At 42.7% G+C, this 25,564-nt stretch overlaps 1 protein-coding gene and 1 long non-coding RNA gene across 3 annotated transcripts; both read right to left on the bottom strand.

Moving 5' to 3' along the window:
- Positions 1–339: 339 nt before the first annotated feature.
- On the bottom strand, positions 340–5,263 carry LOC125978144 (uncharacterized). 2 transcript variants are annotated; one of them, XR_007484874.2, is made up of 6 exons: positions 3,332–5,262; positions 3,151–3,230; positions 2,459–2,544; positions 1,276–2,353; positions 832–1,106; positions 340–456 (listed from the first exon to the last, which is right to left on the bottom strand). It is a non-coding gene; the product is annotated as an uncharacterized lncRNA (long non-coding RNA). The 2 variants fall into 2 exon arrangements; XR_007484873.2 differs by having other exon boundaries at positions 832–2,353; positions 3,332–5,263.
- A 592-nt stretch (positions 5,264–5,855) lies between these two features.
- On the bottom strand, positions 5,856–7,066 carry LOC125978888 (DNA (cytosine-5)-methyltransferase 3B-like). Its single transcript, XM_068652629.1, is given in 2 exon segments — positions 5,856–6,121; positions 6,124–7,066. Coding segments are annotated over 2 exon segments (1,128 nt in total). The 3' UTR covers positions 5,856–5,936.
- Positions 7,067–25,564: the final 18,498 nt, after the last annotated feature.

The raw sequence follows: 25,564 nt of genomic DNA, 5'->3' as shown, positions 1-25,564 counted from the left end.
GGTTTCCTCCCACATCCCAAAAACATGCTTGGTAGGCCGATTGATCACTCCAAATTGTCCCTAGGTGTAAGTGCGAGTGCGAATGGTTGTTTGTCTCTCTGTGCCCTGCGATTGGCTGGCGACCGGTTCAGGGTGTCCCCCGCCTACTGCCCGATGACGGCTGGGATAGGCTCCAGCACGCCCGCGACCCCCGTGGGGACTAAGCGGTTCAGAAAATGGATGGATTATCAAACCATCAAAAACAAAATAATGTGCAAATATATTATTATTTAGACAGGGCAAATAAGGACAACATTCAAAAAATGAAATATTCAAAATCTACAAAAAAAAATCTTTTGGTTCATTTCCTCATATAGCCCCCACCACCACAACGCGCTGGCGCCTGTTTTAATTTTAGTGCTATAAATTTATGCACTGATTCCTCCGTGGCCTCCGGGTATGATACCTGGACTGCTTCTGCAAACATAGACCGAGGATAAATAGTAAATTTGTGATATTAATATTCCATGAGCATGCATGAAATTTGCTAGGCCACAGAAAAACAATTCAAGGCATTTTGCGACCACCTTTTGATGTGCATAACATTTGAATGTAAGCCTAAAGTTAAACATGGTTTCAAGGGACCTGGCTCAATGGCACCACCCATTATTGACTGGGTTACGCTGTAAGTAATTAAGAAATAAAGTCAGACTATAACCATATAAATTTAATTGAGACAAACCATGTTAATTAAGTAACTGTCAGAAAGGTACAATTACCCAGTTCAGTCACACACTAACATGACACGATCCTAAAATAACAAATTATTGTTTTTGTTTTATTTTAATTTACCTTTGACAATTTCATAGAAGGCCGTCTTTTGGAAGGCCATCTTGCCCTGGCGGCCACTACCTTGCATGTTATAGAGTGCCATTATGTCATTAGTGAAGAGTCTGAAACAGGAGAAAAAAGAAACAAAAAAAAGCACCGCCACATTGTTAGTCCACTGTTGTCCATTACAATATATGGTGTCTATATATTAAGCTTGTATGTGTATTTAAACCTTTCCATTGTCTTGTTTGTGCATGTCCTAAAATCTTTTCCACAATCCTAGACAGCTTTCTAACCTGTATATTACAAATTATGAACAGAAATTATTATATGAATTAAGAGTGGATTACATCCCAGTAGAAAGCAAATATACCCGCCTACAGTTTTTTGTAACATTTAATGAGGAAAAGAGACCATAACATCCAAAAGTGTTCACAAACACTGATTCAAAGCGTTATTACTTACCAAGGACCGTCATACTTTTTGTTGTTTTAGTTCCAAATCTCTTGAGGCTATGGCTTCCATAGATGAAATAAGCAATTCTTCTTCTTTGCACTAATACAAAGAAAAAAAGTGGACTTATTGTTAGTTCTATGTAATTTTGGAATGAGTTTACTGGTCTGGCCCCCTTGAGATCCAATTAAGTTGTATGTGGCCCCCAGACCAAAATGAGTTTGACACCCCTGGTGTATGCCCTTGGCTGGCAACCGGTTCAGGGTGTCCCCCGCCTACTGCCCAATGACTGCTAGGATAGGCTACAGTATGCCCACGTTCCCCGTGGGGACAAGCGGTATAGAAAATGACTGGATGTTAGTGGTTTGAAACCAGCCTATATTAATCATTATGTACTTTAGGGGCACAGATGCGCGCAAATTATATTGAATAATGGCACTAGATGTATGAATTTACTCACAGCCACTCAAAGTGAACTTCATTGACCGGGAATCGAAGCCGAGCCTCCCGCATGGCAGACGGGAGTCCTACCACTGGACTACCAGTGCAACTTGTACCAGCTACTTATCAGATTTTGGAAAGATGAATCCAGCCATCACAAACTCAGCAAACTTGAACTGCTGTTCAATTCACAATGTTTTATTAAACATGACTAAACATAAACCTGACTACTTGGACTCACTTTCACTCTCAGTTTCAGAGTCGGATATAAATGTGGATGTAGTTGATCCAGAGCCTATCTCTGAGTCAATGTCTTTTTCTCCACCCTTGGACTCCTTCCAATTTACCAGCTCTTTCCATTTTGACAACTTGCCTGAAAGGCCAAGTCTGACATCTGGCTCGCCCATGTCCTATTCCAGCCTTGATGCATTTTCCCGGCTGTCCGTAGCGGGCTCCTTCCAGAGCAACCACTTGGCTGAAGGGCCAGGTTTGACATCTAGCTTGCCCATGTCGTTTTCCTGGATTAGCCGTGCCAATATCCCTACTTCTTCATTCTGGAGTCGAGATACGTTCTCCCGACAGTCCTTAGCTTCCTCCTCGTCCTTTTCAGATGAGCTTTCCTGGCTGTCCTTCTCCATCTGTTCCACTTCTGATGATTTTAAAAGGAACAAGATAGGTCGGTTTAGTGTTGACCGAGAACACAAGAAGATGCAATGAAGCTGAAGCATATGCTGAAGCAATCTCAAGTACTTACCTTGTACTCTCGCAGCCATGCTTATCTCACATGTGGCAGGACAGGATGGCGTAATCTTTTCCGCACTCTGGGCAATGTTTCTTCGTCTAAGGTGTCAGGACATGACAATATTATATATTTGATTACTTTTGTGATAGCCAAGTCATCAATGAATGAATGCAAGTGAAAATCAACATTCATTCCTTAATTTGTCTATTTCCTGGAAGTTTACATCTACTTCCAGGACAGTGATGTACAGTAATCCCTCGTTACATCGCGGTTCATTTGTTGCGGCTTCAATACATCTTGGATTTTTTTTTTTCCAAATAAAAATAATAATAAAATCAAATATTCAAAATAAAGTGCCCACGCTATTGCAGTACATACACTGGTCCTTTTTTATAAAAAAAGTTGTGATAATAAGAGTTCTATAAACATATTTACAGTATTGTACCTTGTTATAATAATAAAATAGGTCTAAAAACATATTTACAGTATGTACACTTGTACCTTGTTATAAAAATTATAATAATAAAAGAGTTCTAAAACACATTTACAGTATGTATACTTTAGCTACATCTACATATATTACACACAAACACACACACAGGGCAAGCCTCGCGAGCAAAAATTAGGGGAATTTTGTTTCTTTCTTCATACATAAGCCACACTGTACAATAACCCCCATTGTGCCCAAAGTTTTAATAACATACCTTAACTTTTCTTTCCAAACAATGTCTGTGATGAGGCGGTAACACAGCAGCAACACGGAAGTAACACAGCATTAACAGGGCTGGATAAAAAAAACATACCGGTAAAAGTGACTGAGACGCAGCGGTAACAAAGCAGCGACATGGTAGCACAGCACTAACAGGGCTGGTTAAAAAAACATACCAGTAAAAGTCACTGAGAGCCGTCTTCATCTTCCTCCTGTGCACTAAAACCATCAAAGTCTTGCTCCTCAGTGTCTGATTTGAATAGCGTCAGATATACTTCGCCACACACTTTCTCAGTCTTTCTTTCGTTGTCACTTTTATGCATTTCTTCTAGCATTTTCCATGATGAGGGTCTGTTCATGGTAAATTTAATCATGCACAAAGCGCTAAGTTATATTGAACTAGCGAGCTGCATGTATAGCTCCAGAGTAGATGTGACCACGGAATAAAGAAAGAAAAGGGTGACAAGATGTCATCAACAATAGCCCAGTGCCCCCTAGTGACCGGAAGAAACCTCTACATTGCATGTTAAGAGGCAAATCAACTGCCTTTAACTTAAAAGCGGCATCATATGCATTTCTCTTGTCCCCCATGAGGGTTTGTGTATAAAACCTTCCTTTCTTTAATGTCCGTCTTGATCTCGTTCTGTCTCATTTTTGTGTAAATTTTACGGCACTATTTGCCTGCCAATACACCACTCTTCTCCCCAGTGACCATCTCACATATCCCTCCGCCCAGCAAAGCGGTGCCGCACAACAGCGGTCCATAGGCTTTTTTGAGCTTACAAGTGTATTAATCATCACAAAAATCACGAAAAAGCCATAGATAGGCCGCACCGGACGGCAAGCCACAGGGTTCAAAACTTGAGGCAAAAGTAGTGGGTTAAAGTCCGGAAATTACGGTACACAATTCCCTTTAACCAAAGTAACCATAAGTTGTGACATTTTTTTTTTCAAAAAGTACGAACCGGATTTGGTTGAAGTGTAAAATGTAAATAAAACCAAAATACAACAATTTGTATTAAAAGGAGCCTCCCCAAACATGCTCAGTCATTCACAAGCAAGGATGGGGCGAGGTTTACAACTTTGTCCACAACTGCGTGAGAAAATAGTTGAACAGTTTAAGAACAACATTTTTCAAAGCAAAATTGCAAGGAATTTAGGGTTTTCAACATCTACGGTCCATAATATCATCAAAACGTTGAGAGAATCTGGAGAAATCATTGCACGTAAGCGCCACGGCCGGAAACTAAGACTGAATGTCCGTGACCTTCGATCCCTCAGACGGAACTGCCTTAAAAACCGACATGAGTATGTAAAGGATATCACCAAATTGACTCAGGAAAACTTCAGAAAACCGCTGTCAGTAAATACAGTTCATCACTACATCAGTAAGTGTGGGTTAAAACTATACCATGCAAAGCAAAAGCCGTTTATGAACAACATCCAGAAACGCCGCCGGGTTCTCTGGGCCCGAGCTCATGTAAAATTGACTGATGCACAATGAAGAAGTGTTTTGTGGTCTGATGAGTCCACTTTTCAAATTGTTTTTGAAAACACTGGACGTTGTGTCCTCCGGACCAAAGAGGAAGCGGACCATCCAGACTGTTATCAACGCAAAGTTCAAAAGCCAATATCTGGGATGGTATGGGGGTGCATTAGTTCCCATGGCATAGGTGACTTACATTTTTGTGAAGGCAACATAAATGCTGAAAATTACATACAGATTTTGGAGCAACATATGCTCCCGTCCACGTGACGTCTTTTTCATGGACGACGCTGCTTATTTTAGCAAGATAATACCAAGCCACATTCTACAAATGTTACAACAGCATGGCTTCAAAGTAAAAGAGTCCAGGTTCTCCCCTGTCCCGCTTGCAGTGCAGACCTGTCTCCCATTGAAAATGTGCGGCGCATTATGAAGCGTAAAATACGACAGGGAAGACCCCGGACTGTTGAACAACTGAAGCGGTTCATCAAGCAAGAATGGGAAAGAATTCCGCACGAGAAGCTAAGAGAATTAGTCTCCTCTCTTCCAAAACGTTCATGGAGTGTTATTAAAAGGAAAGGTGATGTAACGAAGTGGTAATCATGCCCTTTCCCAACTTCTACTGCATGTGTTGCAGCCATGAAATTCTAAGTTAATTATTATTTGAAAAATAAAATAAAGTTTATGAGTTTGAGGATTAAATATGTTGTCTTTGTAGTGTATCCAATTGAATATAGGTATACAATTATTTTCAAATCATTGTATTTTGATTTTATTTACATTTTGCACAATTTCTCAACTTCAACCGAATCCGGTTCGTACATCCATTTATCATTTTTCTTTAGTAGGATTGCAAGGGGCAGGCTCACTGGACCAGTGGGCAGCCAATTGCAAGGCACTTATTGAAAAATAAAAACCCACATTCACATTCTAACCCAAGGCCAATTAACACACGTTCTTTGAATTGTGGGAGGACACCAACATACAGTGGCAAGCATTTGGTTTTCCGGGAAGAGCTCTCACGCTCGTGCATGGAAGTACTGTACTTTCTGGACTATAAGCCACTACTTTTTGCACAAGCTTTGATCCCTGCATTTTATAGTCCAGTGCAGCTTATCAATGGATTTTGTATGATTTGTGCATATATATGGAAATTAAACATTAAAACACCTCTAGCTTATTGTCCCGTGCTACTAATATATAAACAAAACCATACTTTCCCCTAATTTTATCTGGCGTGGCTTTTATTCGGCTGCGGTTTTTAGTCCAGAAACGGTATCCATGCATCTGCGGCCTTACGGACTTGGCTGGTGTGATTCACATTCGAAGTAATCCTTGAGTGGCGCTATCAGGTTGCGAATGACGGCGATGCTCCAGGAATGCCCCAGGACCCTCTGGCGCTGCAGGCGGCCCATATTGTTCACATCCGTGTAATGTTTGGGGAAGCCAAAAATCTGCTCCATTTCACTACACCACAGTTGCCGTTCATGATGACCGGAAGTCTCAATTTCACTTGAATCATGGAGTTTGTCTTTGTTGTGATGGTTCGCACCTTGTCCAGCTTTGCTACACGGCCAACTTCCAAACAATCCTGAAGATTCACTTTTTGATCCAGGGATGCGCCCACCGACCTATTCTTGCCTGGAAGGTTTCCCCAGAAGTAGCGAGCTCGATGTGTGGGGCTGACAGTCACACAGGATTGACAGTCACAAACAGGATTGCACTTCAGGAATCTGCAGATGTCCGTATTGTCTCTGCTGGACATGAACACCACATTTTCAAAGAGCCAGAAGAAAGGCCGGTCGTCACCCTCCTTTGACTGCAGCAGCGTCAAAATGTGGTAGAATTCAAGGAAGAGCCTTCCGGTGCCCTCAAACAATCCTTTCCGTAGGGGATTGACCATGGAGAGGTATTTGCAAGGACTTCCTCCAATCAGCAGGTCAAAAGGGCCCCATTCAGCACGGTGTTTCCTTGTGATGGTGCAGACGTCGCTGACGTATTCAATCTTGCCAGCGTGCTTGATCATACCCACCACGATGGAATCCTCACAAATCTCTGACGCAATGTAGCGTTCCACCTTGAAGCCAAGGTCCTTGAGGACCAGGCATCATGTTGCGATACCGTCAAAGAGTGACAGAACCTTCAAGGGCTTGTGTCTATCTGCAGCGATGGCCGGGTAATCTGTATGAGGCTCAAACTTCATGGCGCTGTTGTTGGCAGAGAAGTCTTGGACCTTGACGCTCCAGTCTGGCCTGAGTTTGAGCTTTCCCTCACTCTGTGTTGGCTGGCAAATGTAGCAGCTCCACGGATCAATATCTTTCAGCTCACAAAAGGTTACCTCTCCCACCAGGATCTCCACGCACTCCTTACAGAAACATGACCTCTGACCCGCCACAGCACACGGTGCAGTACAACTGGTGGTCATCTTCTTCGTAGCAATGCAGTGTTTCTGTGAAGTTTTTCTTGCATTTGAAACAAAGACCACCTTCAAAGAATGGGTGCTGCAACAACCACATCAGGCAAGCCAAACAACAATCTTCGATTTTTGTGCCTTTGTCTCGAAGCCTCTCAATTAAAGTGTCCCTTGTGAAAGTGTAGTTGCAGGGGCTTGCTCGACTCTTAAAAGCATGTTTCCTTTTCACAGGCAGCTGGTAGTCAGTGTTAGCAGCGTTATTTAAATAAAATAAGTAATACTGTGGAGACAGCAAAAATGACGACCGTCACACAACTCACTTTGGTTTGCCAGTGCCCAATTAACACATTGGTAACACCTGGATTTTATCAAGAACATTTGTCAAACAGAAATAGTAAAATCAGTACCTCCTGTGTAGCATCCTTCAAAATAAAACTCTCAATATACAGAGCACATATACTAACACCCCCACTTGCTCTTATATTGGTAAATACATGCAAAATAGAAATATAATGATTTTTCTCAAAGTAATGCATACACATTTCATAAACATAAATACCTCAAAATTCATCATATGATAGAAACACATTCCATAAACAGATTTCTACTCTCCAAACATAAATGCCACAAAATTCATCAACTTAGACTTTGTTGGAGGTTTTGTCATGATATCAGCCACCATATGTTCTGTTGAACAGTAGTCCAGCATTACTTTGCCATAGTTAACAGTTGATCTTACAAAATGGTACTTTATGTCAACATGTTTACATCGTTGTCTTTGTACAGGATTTTTAGCTAAGGCTATGGCTCCTTGATTGTCTTCATAAACCTTTGGCTGCTTGTAATGACCCATCAATACCATCTAACAGTTGGACTAAATACAGACATTCTTGTACAGTTGAAGCCAAGGCCATGTATTCAGCTTCACACATTGAAAGAGCTACTGTTGCTTGTCTTTTGGTTTTCCATGAAATTAAGGGACCAAATTGGCTCAAGCTAACACAATAACCTGACGTACTACGTCTGTCAGTATCATGTTCAGCCCAGTTTGCATCACTGAATGCTTCCAACCCAAGTGGTTCACCATCACTCTTTTTGTAACCCAACATCTTTTGCTTTGTGCCCTCAGTACATATTTTATTGTAGCTCATTGTTCTATAGTTGGTTTGGAAAGGTATTGGGAAAGTTTGCTCACTACAAAGCTTAGATCTGGTCTGGTACATGTTGATAAATTGTTAGGTTCAGATTCAGCAAAAGGATCAGCAGACAAAACCAGTGAGACAGAATGTTGATCTTTTCTCGCGAGGAGTGCATCCAGACTTACAGCAATCCAAAATACACTAAAGGTCTTGTTTACACTCCTCTCTTTTTATTTAGGAATGCCCTACCTACAATGTGAGACTAGCCCCTGATAGGTGGGGGGGAAAGCGTGGGCTTTGTCTCAAGAGTGAAGAAACGAGATTCTATGTGAAACTAGAAGTCGCGGACAGGATCCCATGAGAAACGAAAAGTGAATGTTATGGGAAACAAAGTAGTCATGTGAAAAGAGTGCATAGACAAAATGACATGTGCAGACATCAACAACTTTCTTGGATTCCCAGATGTGTAGAAGGTCAGGAAGCTCCAGACAGCATCGTTTGACTTGCTGTGGACTGGGTGATGTCTGCAAGAAGAAACAGCAAGCATTCTGCGCAATAACTTTATTAATAAGTACTCATTAGGGAACGCATGATAACATATATATACAATTTATCTAACATAAATAGATTAAGCTGCCAACGGCCTCTATATTTCTTCAGATCACTCAGGGTTTCTGCGTTTTCAGAATAGTTAAGCTTAGGTTCACATGGTGTTGCTCGTGGCTTACAATCTTGCATATCAAATCTGTCAAGTATTTTGTCAACATATCTTTTCTGTGACATGAAAGTTGCTCAGTTTACCTAAGTCTTTCATTTTGAATTTGGCTGTGAGCATTTCTTTTACATTCTTCATCACATTGTCATCACTGGCAACAATAATCAGGTCATCGACCCATATCACAATGACCACTTTTTGATTTTCTGTTTCTTTAGTGTACACACAATGATCAGCTGGATTCTGAATAAATAGATTGTCACACAAGAAATCATGTAACATTTTGTTCCCGTTTCTATCTGATTGTATAGCAATTTTCTTTCATCCACTCAACTGAAATATTTTTAAAATATAATTGGATTGAAATACAATAAAATAAAGTGCAAAAATCTATTAATCAAAAACACTTTCCTCAAGGAGAAGTAACATGCAGTGAAAACAAATATTAAACTTTAACTTTTAAACTTTCTATTTTAGCAAAAGTGGGCTAAATTTACTTCAAAGAAAAAAATAATCCGCGTCTTTCGTTTCATAATGTCGTCTCAGATTATACTCTTTCAGTACCGCCACACTTTCTCCACACAGAAGACACAGGTTTTCCAGCTACCTCCGTGAAGATATACTCCGACTCCCACTTGTTTGAAACCCCCAGTTCTCAGTGTCCACCTTCCTTTTTGCCATTTTTGAAAGTTAATTTTACAGTTATGCTGACTGCTAATAATAAACACTGAAATGAAGCAGCGTACTGCTCGGTGCGTCACCGTTGCATTGTGGGAAATGTAGTATTGGTGCGTGTAAAAGATCTGCGGGCTGCCGGCTTGCTGCGGTCTGCGGGCCGGTTCTAATAATAAATCAAGATCATCCCAGGGGCCGTAAAAAACCTTCTCGCGGGCCGGATGTGGCCCGCGGGCCTTGACTCTGACATATGTGCTCTAGAGCATTCACTGTCAAATAGAGAGTCATCATCCGCAATTCCCAGGTCCTTGCCGTTGGGTAGTGGCTCAGGTTCACAGTGCCTTTTCCACCCTTTTGCCAGAGTCGCCGTTCTCTACCAGTAGACTGTCATTTATGGTCAGGTATTTTAACTTTGTAAGGGCTACGTCACATGGCTTCATACACTGCTCAGAAAAATTAAAGGAACACTTTGAAAACACACCAGATTTCAATGGTGACATTTTTTGGGGCGGATATCTATACTGATATGGACAGTTTAATGTCTCTGGAACTAAAGGATGCCACATCTTTTGATGGAAATAAAAGTTTTCAGCCTACAGAGGGCTCAGTATACAGACACCCCAAAAACACCTCGTCACTGGCAAAGAAAGCTCAGCGCCGCCTGTACTTCCTGCGGAAGCTCAGGCGTGCATGTGCTCCTCAGGCAGTCCTGTCTACATTCTACCGTGGCACTATTGAGAGCGTCATCACCAGTTGCATCGCTGTCTGGGGTGGTAACTGCACTGAACAGAACTTGAAGGCCCTGCAGCGCATAGTGAATACGGCTGGTAAGATTATTGGTGCTTCGCTCCCCTCCCTGAAGGACATTTACACCTCCCATCTCGCCCGCAAGGCAACCTCGATTGCCAGAGATGTGAGTCACCCGGCTCACTCTTTGTTTGACCTTCTGCCCTCTGGGAAGAGGTACAGGAGCCTGCGCTCCCGCACCACCAGACTTGCCAACAGCTTCTTTCCCCAGGCTGTTAGGGCCCTGAACTCGCTACCCCCTTCTGCGTAGCGTGTGGCACTGTTGCGCTATTTTCGGGAATGTCTGCTGTACGCGCACTTGCTCCTTTTTTTTTCTGCTCCTCTTATTTATTTATTTATTGTTGTGTTATTTATTCATTATTTATTCAGCACGCTTTTGTTATACTTGTTACTTGTTTGTCTGTTGTGAGCCATGTCTTGTCACCGTGGGACAGGGGGGAACGAAATTTCGGTTTCTTTGTGTGTCTTTGGCATGTGGAGAAATTGACAATAAAGCTGACTTTGACTTTGACTTTGAAAATCAAAGTGAAAAAATGATATGGCAGACTCGTCCTTTTTGCCTAAATTCAATTTTTGCAACTCAAAATTATTTTCAATATCTTTTGTGGCCCCCACGAGCTTGTATGCATGCTTGACAACGTCGCGGCATGCTCCTAATGAGACGACGGATGGTGTCTTGTGAGATGTTCTCCCAGATCTGTCTAAGGGCATCTGTGAGCTCCTGTAAAGTCTGAGGAGCAACCTGGCGGCGTATGATGGACCGAAACATTATGCCCCAGAGGTGTTCTATCGGGTTTAGATCAGGTGATCGTGAGGGCCATTCAATTGTGTCAATTCCTTCATCCTCCAGATACTGTCTGCGTACTCTTGCCACAATAAGCCGGGCATTGTTGTGGATCAGGAAGAACCCAGGACCTACTGCCCATTGGTGCAAGGATTTCATCCCGATACCTAATGGCAGTCAGACTGCCATTCTCTAGCCTGTAGAGGCCTGTTCATCCCTCCATGGAAATGCCTCCCCAGACCATCACTGACCCACCACCAAACCGGTCATGCTGAATGATGTTGCAGGCAGCATAGTGCTCTCCTTGGGTTCTGCAGACCCTTTCACGTCTATCACAGGTGCTCAGGGTAAACCTGCTCTCATCTGTGAAAAGCACAGGGCGCCAGTGGCGGACTTGCCAATTTTGGTGTTCTATGGCAAATGCCAATCGAGCTCCACGGTGCTGAGCAATGAGCACAGGAAACACTACAGGACGTCGTGCCCTGAGGCCACCCTCGTGAAGTCGGTTTCTGACTGTTTGGGCAGAGACATTCACACCAGTAGCCTGCTGGAGGTCATTCTGTAGGGCTCGGGCAGTGCTCAACCTATTCCTCCTTACACAAAGCAGCAGATATCGGTCCTGCTGATGGAATGAGGACCGTCTACGGCCCTGTCCAGCTCTCCTAGAGTAACTGCCTGTCTCCTGAAATTTCCTCCATGCTCTGAAGATTGTACTGGGAGACACATCAAATCTTCTTGCAACAGCACGCATGGATGTGCCATCCTGGAGGAGTTGGACAATCTGCGCAACTTCAGGAGAGTTAAGAAATTGCCTCATGCTCCCAGTCGTGATAATGACTCTAGCTAAAGCCAACACTTGTGGAAAAACAGTTAACAAAGATCAAGAGGGAAGAACTTGAAATGGCCTCCACCTGCAAAATCAGTCCAGTTTTGGGGACCATCTCGTTGTTGCCCCTCTAGTGCACCTGCTGTTAATTCCATCATCACCAATGCAGCTGAAACTGATGAACAACCCCCTCTGCCACGTACATGACCAAAACCGTATCGGAAAAGTCTAATTGAATTCATGCCCTACCCTGGTAAAAAAATGTTCCTTTAATTTTTTTGAGCTGTGTATATTTCGTATATCGTCCCTTCAGTTCCATAACTGTGTTAGCTTGCGGTATTGTTTGGCTATCGGAGCTGTCTGACATGTGCCCGCCATTGCTCTCTGTCAAGCATTCACTGTCAAACAGAGAGGCATCATCCGCAATTCCCAGGTCCTTGCCGTTGGCTAGCGGCTCAGGTTCACAGTCCTCGGCAGAAGAGGACAGTTTCCTTCTGCTTTTTGTAGCGGGTTTAGGTGGCAGATACAGGCTGATGTCACAGTTGTTTTGTATTTGGATATGCTCGCCGTGCATGAGGACATTCAAGTTGCGGTACCAGAATCCATAGATGTGCCATCTATAAAGGTGCCCGCCTGTTTTTGCTCTAATGTGACTCACGGTGGTCTGGGGGTGCCTATGGGGGTGGCAGATTGCAACTATTACTCTATGCAATTCCCAGGTGAAGCATGGGGGGAAAGGGGAGCCATCCATCCGGTGACCTTTCCTCTACCCGACTCCTATAATGCGATTACGGTGATGGTGGAGAATCGCACGGTGCCTGGAAACACAACCATAGGTAACCTTAGAGACATCTGGTGGGTATGTGGGACTAAAGCTTATTTGTTTTTGCCTTATGGATGGTTGGGTTGCTGCTATTCTGCTACCCTGAAGCTCCCATTTGAGGTGATGACAATAAAGAGGGGCCACAAGCCAGAGGGGGAGACTTATCAGGCGGTCCCAAGCAGGGCCAAGAGGGAGATGGCGGCGTTTCACACTACGGACGCGTACCATTGGAGAATTAGCTTGGGAGAAAAATGGGGCCTTGGGATCTTTCCCTGGTATGGGGTGACATTTTTGGCAGATCACATTGATAACATTACGTACACCCTCCAGGGATTTGCGAATGAGACGATCAAGGGCTTCCGACAGTTGTCACTTACACAAAAGAGCCATCGGCTGACCCTGCTTAAACATGACATGGCTTTGGATTATATCTTGGCGAGGCAAGGGGGGTTGTGCATAGCCCTAAACTTGACAGATGACGCTTGCTACACTTTGATCCCAGATAACACCGACAACATTACCAGTATCATCGACGCGCTTAAAGTTATTCGAGATTCTTTTGGACCGTCCGAGGGCACTGGTTGGTCAGCAACCAGCTGGATTCAGGATAGACTGGGACATGTGGGGACGATAGTGGCGCAAGTGTTGGGGGCGCTCGGGATATCACTATGTGTGATGCTATGTTTTTGCACTGTGATAATGACTTGCGCAAAGGCCATGATATTACGGTGGATAGGCGTGGTAATGCCAAGGGACCAGACCCAGATGCCGCTGCTCCCGATCGACTGTAAGACTGATCTGACTTACTCTGATGAAATGATAGTGAATGACAGGTACTCGGATTAAACATAACAGAATGAGAAGGGGAGTGCATGGGAGAGGAGAATTAATACCAGAAAAATACAAAAAATAGAGCTATACACGAAAATGAAAACACAAAGTTAGGGGATGAAGGAGTGGGAACATCGGCGTAGCACCAATTCCTTGGGTTTTCATTTTCCTTTTTGTGTGATGTGTTGCATGATTCCACTGGAATGTGGTCCACCGTATGTTGTTGCCCAGCCCGTGACCAGTTTACCATCATTATTGTGTCAAAGTTGCATGTGTTTTGCGTCGAGTGCCATTGTCATCACTCGATACTGGCAGTAGTTCTTATTCGTTCCAGAACCTCTGAATGCTGACCGGGGCCGTGCAAGGGACTCTATGGACAGTAACCTGGACATAAGGACTTTGTATGGACAGCAGGCCCTGGGCAGTGATACCCAGCACGTCCTATCGCTGAAGATTCGGGGAATGGACTCACTTAGATGAAGAAGGGGGGCGACATTTCGGGGGCTTGTTTTGATAGCATGTTTTGATACCTCATTACTATATACCTCATTGTTTATTCCAATATTATTTACCTCATTTTGTTACCTGCTGGCATGCTGATCATGTGACGGTACAATTTCACTGTTTGGTGATAGGTGGACATGTCATTCCATTTTCACACTGTTTGGTGAGCTCATACTGTTTTGTGGTTTGTAATGTGCCAGGGCTCCTTACACCTGGGTGACACCAGGTGAGGGGAACCACTGGGGTTAGTAGAAAGGGCCTTCCTCTTTTTCCTTGTCATTAGACTGACAGGGGTTTTTTTTCTTGAGGAAGGGCCGGCAGCTTTTTGGGGCTTCTAACGGGCCACGCCAAATTTATTACTTCGCAATTTGTCACCGTTGTAAGGGTATTACCTAAGGGGGGTGGTATCGTCGTTTGAATAACGTGGACTTCAATTTTCTTTGCTTGTGGTTCCCGAGAGGCCTCAGATTGTTGTCAGGGAGCAATTGGCTAACTAAATAGTTTGAGCTTTCCTAGTTAAAATAACCTTACGTAGCATGCCTTGAGCGTGATTTAGGCTGAGGATTTTTGGGCCAAATTGTAGACGTGAGCATATATAAAATTTGGTTGGGGGAAGATGTTTGGACCTTTACCGATGTCATCTTTTGTTAGACCGTTTCCGGGACTATTACTTTGTCCCGGAAGGGGGGAATGAAGTGTAATTTGGAATTCCCTCTATTCCTGTAGGTGGCCTTAGAATGTCCACCTGGCGTCAGTGATACGATTCTATTCTATATTTGCTGGTCAGGAAGAATTCAGTTTCAGCAATGTGTGCAATCCTATAATAAGGTAAAGTGGCTGTTGTCGTCCATCACCAACAGCGCTGGTCAAGATCTCCTTTTTAGGACTGAAGTAAACTAGTAGATTGAAAACCGCAGCTGGTACACAAAGCCATGACATCAGCTCCTTGCCAGGTATAAAAGATACGGGCCTGACAGGGGTTGGGGGGCTTTTTACATCCATGCCTGGGGCCACTCAACTTTTTGGAAAGACTTCACTCTGACATCGGTTGAATAAAATCTTTTCCCAATCAGCCGTGGGTCTCTGAAGTGCTCATTCGTCGGGAAACAGCCACCGATCACAGAGTGTTTTTTGGAGACCAGCGAAGCAGCAAAAACCATATACCACAATCATTTATAACCCAGAAGTTGCACTGTACCACAGAAACTATATTGCACCTATTTTGTCGTTATTCTTTGCATTTCTAATTTTCTACGACACTTTCGCTACGCCGCAAAATTATAATTAATTACTCCGCTGTGCTATTTCCGCAGAATCTGTCTACTACAGTCATTTTTCCGCCAGAAGGGTAAGGGTGCTCGACACTGGCGACCTTTCACCGTTACATCACCATTGAGCCCACACACAATTCGGGTGCCACTGTGAGTAAATTATCCTCTCACTAAAGCAAACTCCTTTGTCTCGTGAGTCTGCGAGCATTTCGACGTCTAATAGACGTCTATCAGAAGTCTATATGCTAACCAGACGTCTTGGCTAAAACACGTCTAAAAGTGTAACAAATATAGACGTCTTTTATGTGAATGTTTTTTCAGACGTTTATTGAGTAGATGTTCGAATGAGGGCTAATAGCTATCAGCGCGATTAGCGCTAATAGCTAGTGATCATTTGAACATCGAGATGTCACGTCTCGTCCCAAGCCGTTCCACGACGTGTCTGTTGTCAGGGTTTCTGTCTGTGTGATCGCCCCTCCTCTCCTGTGTGCCCATGATTGGTTTGATTATTCTCACCTGCCTCTTTTTACCTATCGTGTATATAAGTCCTGTCTGCCCCTCACTCCCTGTTGGATTGTTGTTGTCTTAGTGTCTTCATGCCTTTTTGTTGCACATCTTTGTCGGTCAGTCCTGTTGTTGGGTTTGTTTGTTAAGTCATGTCAGTTTCCCGAGTCTGTTAGTTTTTGTTTTCCAATAAACCCTGGTACAAACTGCATTTGGTCACCCTGCTCCATTCCGTTCCTTGACACTAGACGTATATTCAACTTCAATACATTTAACCTGAGATCCTTACCTTTGTGTAGTTCCAGGATGTTTTGGAAAATATACAGTGTGTTTTTGGACTTCTAACTTTATTTCAGTAACACAGATGTGTACATATCGGCGCTAACTGCTAATCTAAATAAATGCATTTTTGAAAACATTATCAAACCATCAAAAACAAAATAATGTGCAAATATATTATTATTTAGACAGCGGCAAATAAGGACAACATTCAAAAAATAAAATATTCAAAATATACAAAAAAAAAATCTTTTGGTTCATTTCCTCATATAGCCCCCACCACCACAACGCGCTGGCGCCTGTTTTAATTTCAGTGCTATAGATTTATACACTGATTCCTCCGTGGCCTCCGGGTATGATACCTGGACTGCTTCTGCAAACATAGACCGAGGATAAATAGTAAATTTGTGATATTAATATTCCATGAGCATGCATGAAATTTGCTAGGCCACAGAAAAACAATTCAAGGCATTTTGCGACCACCTTTTGATGTGCATAACATTTCAATGTAAGCCTAAAGTTAAACATGGTTTCAAGGGACCTGGCTCAATGGCACCGCCCATTATTGACTGGGTTACGCTGTAAGTCACATATGTCAGAGTCAAGGCCCGCGGGCCACATCCGGCCCGCGAGAAGGTTTTTTACGGCCCCTGGGATGATCTTGATTTATTATTAGAACCGGCCCGCAGACCGCAGCAAGCCGGCAGCCCGCAGATCTTTTACACGCACCAATACTACATTTCCCACAATGCAACGGTGACGCACCGAGCAGTACGCTGCTTCATTTCAGTGTTTATTATTAGCAGTCAGCATAACTGTAAAATTAACTTTCAAAAATGGCAAAAAGGAAGGTGGACACTGAGAACTGGGGGTTTCAAACAAGTGGGAGTCGGAGTATATCTTCACGGAGGTAGCTGGAAAACCTGTGTCTTCTGTGTGGAGAAAGTGTGGCGGTACTGAAAGAGTATAATCTGAGACGACATTATGAAACGAAAGACGCGGATTATTTTTTTCTTTGAAGTAAATTTAGCCCACTTTTGCTAAAATAGAAAGTTTAAAAGTTAAAGTTTAATATTTGTTTTCACTGCATGTTACTTCTCCTTGAGGAAAGTGTTTTTGATTAATAGATTTTTGCACTTTATTTTATTGTATTTCAATCCAATTATATTTTAAAAATATTTCAGTTGAGTGGATGAAAGAAAATTGCTATTATTTTTTTCTTTGAAGTAAATTTAGACCACTTTTGCTAAAATATAAAATATAGGTTACTGATGGTGCCTTAAACAATACAGGTTTCTTTCATTTAATGTTCATGTTGTTAGGCTACGGATTTTAGTTATTGATCTGACTCCAAATTGCGATCAACACTTAACACATGAGTTGCTATGTCCCAATCCACACACTGGCGCACCTAACAATTTTGCAAGTTTGTTCTGTCAAAGAGAAGACCAGTAGATCAATCAGACCAAATTTACCAATTGTTTATTCCTGACAAAGCGCACTAATACTGGCCTGGGTCCCTGGTCCCTCACACTAAAACTCGTGCGTTTTTGTGACCACCAAAAGACGATACATTCTTCCGGGTTGCCCAGTTTTGAAGAAACACAATATGAATATTAAAGCATGCAAAACATTGTGTGATGATTGGTTGATGGCCATCTCCTCCCCGTCTAGGTGTTATTACTGAGGTCAGGCGGTTGGGTTTTCCCCGCGAAGCCCGACCACCTGGACGTGATGTTGTTCTCGTTTCTCACCGACCTTGAGGTGTTCTCGTCCGGTACTCCCTGTCTGGGCCTATTCCACAACACTTCGAAGAAAACAAGTTCATGCAGTTTACCTGCAAATTCTTCGCCACCCACCAATCCACACGAGCACTCCGATACTAGATATAATATTAATATGATTATAAGTTTAACACAACCTTAAAAAATGTTTGCAAACTGCCGAAAGCACATTTCCCTTTAATGTTATGGGGATTTTTATATAAAGGAAATTTGTCTTTTGTGTCTGTTGAAAATTAAAGATTACTGACAGAGCCATAAGAAAATATTGCTTTATTTATCTGATCATATTGGAATATATTTGTTAGGTTTTCAGTAGGTTCAATTAGGTTCACTAGACTATATGCGTCATTTAAAAAAATTTCAATGAACATTCGATCAGTCCGGCCCTTGGCTTGTAGCAAATTTTTTTATTTGGCCCTCCGTCCATTTGACTTTGACACCCCTGCTGTAAGTAATTAAGAAATAAAGTCAGACTATAACCATAGGAATTTAATTGAGACAAACCATGTTAATTAAGTAACTGTCAGAATGGTACAATTACCCAGTTCAGTCACACACTAACATGACACGATCCTAAAATAACAAATTATTGTTTTTGTTTTATTTTAATTTACCTTTGACAATTTCATAAAAGGCCATCTTTTGGAAGGCCATCTTGCCCTGGCGGCCACTACCTTGCAAGTTATAGAGTGCCATTATGTCATTAGTGAAGAGTCTGAAACAGGAGAAAAAAGAAACAAAAAAAAGCACCGCCACATTGTTAGTCCACTGTTGTCCATTACAATATATGGTGTCTATATATTAAGCTTGTATGTGTATTTAAACCTTTCCATTGTCTTGTTTGTGCATGTCCTAAAATCTTTTCCACAATCCTAGACAGCTTTCTAACCTGTATATTACAAATTATGAACAGAAATTATTATATGAATTAAGAGTGGATTACATCCCAGTAGAAAGCAAATATACCCGCCTACAGTTTTTTGTAACATTTAATGAGGAAAAGAGACCATAACATCCAAAAGTGTTCACAAACACTGATTCAAAGCGTTATTACTTACCAAGGACCGTCATACTTTTGGTTGTTTTAGTTCCAAATCTCTTGAGGCTATGGCTTCCATAGATGAAATAAGCAATTATTTCTTCTTTGCACTAATACAAAGAAAAGAAGTGGACTTATTGTTAGTTCTATGTAATTTTGGAATGAGTTTACTGGTCTGGCCCCCTTGAGATCCGATTAAGTTGTATGTGGCCCCCAGACCAAAATGAGTTTGACACCCCTGGTGTATGCCCTTGGCTGGCAACCGGTTCAGGGTGTCCCCCGCCTACTGCCCAATGACTGCTAGGATAGGCTACAGTATGCCCACGTTCCCCGTGGGGACAAGCGGTATAGAAAATGACTGGATGTTAGTGGTTTGAAACCAGCCTATATTAATCATTATGTACTTTAGGGCCACAGATGCGCGCAAATTATATTGAATAATGGCACTAGATGTATGAATTTACTCACAGCCACTCAAAGTGAACTTCATTGACCGGGAATCGAAGCCGAGCCTCCCGCATGGCAGACGGGAGTCCTACCACTGGACTACCAGTGCAACTTGTACCAGCTACTTATCAGATTTTGGAAAGATGAATCCAGCCATCACAAACTCAGCAAACTTGAACTGCTGTTCAATTCACAATGTTTTATTAAAAAGGGAACGTTTGGAGTTGACTTCCGGTTTCCGGGTTGTTCTGACAGATCGTCGCTCTTCGGACACAAAGTATGGCAGCGGACCAAGAGGTATGTACGGCTTCGTGCACCAACTGCACCCTTCTCTTAGAGAGGTTGTCTCTGCTAGAGGGACGTGTCCGCCAGTTAGAGCAGAATAGTGCGATAACAGTAGTTGCGGCGGACACAGACGCGGGCTGCAGTCAGCCCGCTAGCCCGGTTAGCATTAGCCCCAAGCGGCTTGCTAATCGCGATGAGCCAGGTAAGACGCATAGCCGTCCAAAGTCATCTCGGTCTACTGGCCCTCGCACTTTGGTCATAGGCGACTCCATTACCCGCAACATTACGCTTAAAAATCCAGCCACGGTAATGTGTATTCCTGGGGGCAGAGCACCCGACATAGAAGCTAATCTTAGGGAGCTGACTCGCAATAGGCCTAGTCAACAGCGTAGTTCCAACAACACTAGCTACTCGGACATAGTGATACACGTCGGCTCCAATGATGTTAGGATGGGACAATCAGAGATCACAAAGAAGAACATAGCGAGGACTTGTGATCTTGCCAGAAAGATGAGTCGGCATCGAGTATTTGTCTCTGGCCCCCTGCCTGGGAGAGGCACTGATGAGAGGTTTAGTAGATTAGTCTCCCTTAATCGATGGATGGCTGGGTTCTGTAAAAAGCAGGGACTGTATTTTATAGATAACTGGTCCTCCTTCTGGGGCCGCCCCGACCTGCTGAGGAAGGACGGCCTTCACCCTAACCGTGAAGGCGCCTTCACTCTTTCTAGGAATATAGATTACTGTTTGAGCCACTCATGACAGGTCACTTTAGAGCAGGCCAGGGCACAGGTGATTAGACCACCTGTGAGGATGGGTTTGGAGTCTGTTAAGTTAAAGTTAACTAGCGCTAGGCTAAACTTTCAGCATACACATAGCTCCTCGTGTAGACTAGAGCGCGACAGTTTAAATAGTGCTGCAGTACACATAAACACACTTTCTACTGGGGTAGTAGACAAATCCAATCACTCCGTCCCGACCGGTATTGCTGATGAAACGGTGCCTGTTTTAGATAACTTCACATGTGTAACAGATACTCATCATCAAATTCCCACGGTCGTTTCATCCCACCGCCCTAATAAACTTTTGAGAGGTGATATTAGGCCTAGAGAACACAATTTTACTCGCATCCCGTTTAAAAATCCTTCGATAGATACGCACCCTGATCAACCAATTACACTTAAATTCGTTTTTTTGAATATTAGATCACTTCATACGAAAGCAGTTCTCGTTAATGACCTTATCACGGAACATAATCTAAACGTTTTTGGTCTTTGCGAGACCTGGTTAAAACCTAATGAACTGCTGCCACTTAACGAGGCCTCGCCTCCAAATTTTGTGAGCTCGCATGTGGCTCGTCCTCGAAAAAAGGGTGGGGGTGTCGCCCTCATCTCAAATTCTGAGCTTAGATTTAGGCCTCGCTCAATTCACGTATTTAAAACATTTGAAGTTCTCATTGTGCGATCCACTGCGTTACCGTCATTCTATCTTGTTATTTACCGCCCACCCGGGGCTTACTCTGGCTTCCTGGATGAATTTTCAGAAGTTGTGGCTGATCTAGTGACAAATGCAGATAATATAGTTATCATGGGTGATTTCAACATCCACATGAATTCACCGTCAGAACCACTGACTTCGGCATTTCAAACTTTAATCGATACGTTTGGTTTTACGCAAGCTGTACAGGCAGCAACGCATAAGAATGGAAATACCTTAGATCTGGTATTATCCCGGGGACTAGCAACCTCAAATATAACAGTACTGCCATACACTACTGTTCTGTCTGATCATTTTTTAATAAAATTTGAAATTTTAAGCAATTTTGAGCAATCAGAATTATAGCAGCCGTAATTTTAACTCCATGACTGCAACTGCGCTATCTGAGTTACTGTCGCCGGCAACCGCCATGTTTCCCGCGTACAGTGGCTCTATCGATAATCTTACAAATGAATTCAATGCGACATTATTAAAAGCCATCGACTCTGTGGCACCGCTACGTCTGAAAACTCGCCGTAGATGGCCAACTCCGTGGTTCACAGATGAAACACGTACGTTTAAACAATTATGTAGAAAGCATGAGCGCAGATGGCGTTTAACCAAACTTGAGGTTTTCCATCAGGCATGGAAGGACAGCCTCCTGAAATATAAAGATGCGCTTATTTTAGCAAAAACTCGTTATTTTTCGCAAGTCATTAATCTTAATAAAAACAATCCTAAATACTTATTTGATACAGTGGCAAAGCTAACTCTGCGCCAGCCGACCCCCGATAGCTCCTTCCACTCAGCTGACGAGTTTATGAAATTTTTTGCTCAAAAGATTGAGTCCATTAGGGACGAGATCAAGAATACCATGCCAATCGCTCCGCCGGTTACTAGCGCTGGGGATCATGCAATAACCCTCTCAAATTTTAAAAGCGTGTCCCTTGAAATGCTTACAAAATTGGTTAGTACGGCTAAACAAACAACATGTTTACTCGACCCGCTTCCAGCCAAACTACTTAAAGAATTATTTCCAATTTTAGGACCGTCCGTCTTAAATATAATCAATCTGTCTGTTTCCTCTGGGATAGTGCCAATAGCCTTTAAAACCGCTATTATTAAACCACTACTTAAGCGAGCAAATCTTGACCCGGACTGTCTCAGTAATTATAGGCCAGTTTCAAACCTCCCATTCGTAGCAAAACTTCTTGAAAAAGTAGTAGCACAGCATCTTATTGATTACATGGTCGCTAATAATCGATATGACTCTTTTCAGTCTGGTTTTAGAGCTAATCATTCTACAGAGACAGCACTTGCTAAAGTGACTAATGATCTCCTCATAGCTATGGATTCAAATACGTCGTCTGTATTGTTACTACTTGATCTTAGTGCTGCCTTTGACACTGTAGACTTCGATATTTTATTAGGGCGTCTTAAAAGTTGTGTTGGTATCTCAGGGTCAGCACTAAGCTGCTTCAATTCCTATCTATCAGGCAGGACGCACCGAGTGGTCCATGGTAATACGTCCTCCGAGCTTTATAATGTTACGTGTGGTGTCCCACAGGGATCGGTACTCGGACCGATTTTATTTAATATTTATATGATTCCGCTTGGGGACATAATACGTAAATATAATATTAGTTTTCAATGCTACGCGGATGACACCCAATTATATATGCCGTTATCGATGACAGATCCACAGGACTGCTGTAATCTCGAGGCGTGCCTTGCGGAGATTAAGCAATGGATGTCTCTCAACTTCCTTCGTCTTAACCCGGATAAAACTGAGATGTTGATAATTGGTCCTACTCGTTATCAACATTTATTTAAGGAAACCACTATAACTATAGATAACCGTACTATCACTCAGAGTGATACGGTAACTAATCTCGGGGTAATATTTGACCAAACGCTCACTTTTCAAAAACACATTAAGAATATAACCAGGATTGCGTTTTTTCACCTTCGTAATATTGCTAAAATTCGTCCTATCCTCTCGACCGGGGATGCGGAAACCATTATACATGCGTTCGTCACGTCGCGCCTGGACTACTGTAATGTATTATTCTCTGGTCTTCCTAAATCCAGTATTAAAAGTCTACAGTTAGTGCAAAATGCCGCTGCGAGGCTGCTCTCACGGTCAAGAAAATTTGATCACATTACCCCAATATTAGCCGAATTACATTGGCTCCCGGTCCATTTAAGATGTGACTTCAAGGTTCTTCTACTAACCCATAAAGCACTGCATGGCTTAGCGCCTTCATATCTCGTCGACCTAGTCGTTCCTTATGTTCCGTCTCGTAACCTTCGTTCGCAAAACGCTAGTCTTTTAGTTATACCGAGGGCCAAGAAAATGTCTGCAGGGTCTAGCGCATTCTCTATTCGGGCTCCAGAGCTTTGGAATGCCCTACCAATGGATATTAGAACTACTACCTCAGTAGAAACATTTAAGACGTGTTTAAAGACACATTTCTATGAGATGGCCTTTAACTAACTTGTGATGGCCGATTTGGCCGGAGTTTGTTCTGTTCTCTCTGCCCACCTCCTCCCCGGCTGGGGAGGGGGTTAGGTGGCTCAAAAGCTGATAGCGGCTGGCTGGATTCTCGGGGACCAGTTCGGGATGGGGGAGCTGCGGCTTGGCCCCCTTGAGGACACTGCCAGGACAATCGAGGGCACCTCCGACATCCATTTTTTTTTTCATTGATTTTCATATTATGTATTACTTGTGCACTCTCTGCATCCATTACAACCTGGTGATCCTGAAAGGGGGATCCTTCCATCTGTGGTCCCTTCTCAAGGTTTCTCATTTTCCCCTGGCAGGGGTTTTTTGAGTTTTTCCTTGCCCTTTTGGGAGCTTATGATCAGGGGATGCTTTGAGAATAATTGTCAATTTTGGCTATGTGAAGCCCTTTGAGACTGTCTGTGATTTAGGGCTATACAAATAAACTTGACTTGACTTGACTTCACATGACTAAACATAAACCTGACTACTTGGACTCACTTTCACTCTCAGTTTCAGAGTCGGATATAAATGTGGATGTAGTTGATCCAGAGCCTATCTCTGAGTCAATGTCTTTTTCTCCACCCTTGGACTCCTTCCAATTTACCAGCTCTTTCCATTTTGACAACTTGCCTGAAAGGCCAAGTCTGACATCTGGCTCGCCCATGTCCTATTCCAGCCTTGATGCATTTTCCCGGCTGTCCGTAGCGGGCTCCTTCCAGAGCAACCACTTGGCTGAAGGGCCAGGTTTGACATCTAGCTTGCCCATGTCGTTTTCCTGGATTAGCCGTGCCAATATCCCTACTTCTTCATTCTGGAGTCGAGATACGTTCTCCCGACAGTCCTTAGCTTCCTCCTCGTCCTTTTCAGACGAGCTTTCCTGGCTGTCCTTCTCCATCTGTTCCACTTCTGATGATTTTAAAAGGAACAAGATAGGTCGGTTTAGTGTTGACCGAGAACACAAGAAGATGCAATGAAGCTGAAGCATATGCTGAAGCAATCTCAAGTACTTACCTTGTACTCTCGCAGCCATGCTTATCTCACATGTGGCAGGACAGGATGGCGTAATCTTTTCCGCACTCTGGGCAATGTTTCTTCGTCTAAGGTGTCAGGACATGACAATATTATATATTTGATTACTTTTGTGATAGCCAAGTCATCAATGAATGAATGCAAGTGAAAATCAACATTCATTCCTTAATATGTCTATTTCCTGGAAGTTTACATCTACTTCCAGGACAGTGATGTACAGTAATCCCTCGTTACATCGCGGTTCATTTGTTGCGGCTTCAATACATCTTGGATTTTTTTTTTTCCAAATAAAAAAAATAATAAAATCAAATATTCAATATAAACCTAAATTGAGGCATTATGGCATGAAAGTTGCTCACACACCAGCATACGGCAGGGAGTGCCCACACTATTGCAGTACATACACTGGTCCTTTTTTATAAAAAAAGTTGTGATAATAAGAGTTCTATAAACATATTTACAGTATTGTACCTTGTTATAATAATAAAATAGGTCTAAAAACATATTTACAGTATGTACACTTGTACCTTGTTATAAAAATTATAATAATAAAAGAGTTCTAAAACACATTTACAGTATGTATACTTTAGCTACATCTACATATATTACACACAAACACACACACAGGGCAAGCCTCGCGAGCAAAAATTAGGGGAATTTTGTTTCTTTCTTCATACATAAGCCACACTGTACAATAACCCCCATTGTGCCCAAAGTTTTAATAACATACCTTAACTTTTCTTTCCAAACAATGTCTGTGATGAGGCGGTAACACAGCAGCAACACGGA

This window comes from Syngnathus scovelli, chromosome 12 (genome assembly GCF_024217435.2).
Source record: "Syngnathus scovelli strain Florida chromosome 12, RoL_Ssco_1.2, whole genome shotgun sequence".
NCBI lineage: Eukaryota > Metazoa > Chordata > Actinopteri > Syngnathiformes > Syngnathidae > Syngnathus > Syngnathus scovelli.
The sequence above is the reverse complement of the archived record's forward strand: the minus strand, read 5'-3'. Positions and strand labels throughout refer to the sequence as shown.